The sequence below is a fragment of the Etheostoma cragini genome, chromosome 8 (assembly GCF_013103735.1).
Source record: "Etheostoma cragini isolate CJK2018 chromosome 8, CSU_Ecrag_1.0, whole genome shotgun sequence".
NCBI lineage: Eukaryota > Metazoa > Chordata > Actinopteri > Perciformes > Percidae > Etheostoma > Etheostoma cragini.
Window position 1 is genome coordinate 2,314,961 of NC_048414.1, and position 284 is coordinate 2,315,244.

Genomic DNA, 284 nt, shown 5'->3' on the forward strand with positions numbered 1-284 from the left:
TGTGTGTGTGTGTGTGTGTGTGTGTGTGTGTGTGTGTGTGTGTGTGTGTGTGTGTGTGTGTGTGTGTGTGCGCAGAGGCCTTCGTGGTGTGTCAGAACTACTCTCCTCCTGAAGGTTACGTCCCCAACATGTCCAACCCTCTGCTGGATCATTCCTACGGTAACTACGAGCCTTTTTACTGTATGCGCTCTGGATATCTGATCTGGATCAGGGGACCACTAAGGTCTATATAAAGAGACTTCAGATACAGTATTAGGGACCACTAAGGTCTATATAAAGAGACT

The 284-nt window shown here is 47.5% G+C and overlaps 1 protein-coding gene across 1 annotated transcript in view; it reads left to right on the forward strand.

Annotated features, from left to right (window-relative positions):
* The window catches only part of ftsj1 (FtsJ RNA 2'-O-methyltransferase 1), an 8,907-nt gene that overhangs the window by 5,652 nt on the left and 2,971 nt on the right, over positions 1–284 (forward strand). The window contains exon 8 of the mRNA XM_034879019.1: positions 76–159. Coding sequence (XP_034734910.1) covers positions 76–159 — 84 coding nt within the window. The remainder of the gene's footprint in view (positions 1–75; positions 160–284) is intronic.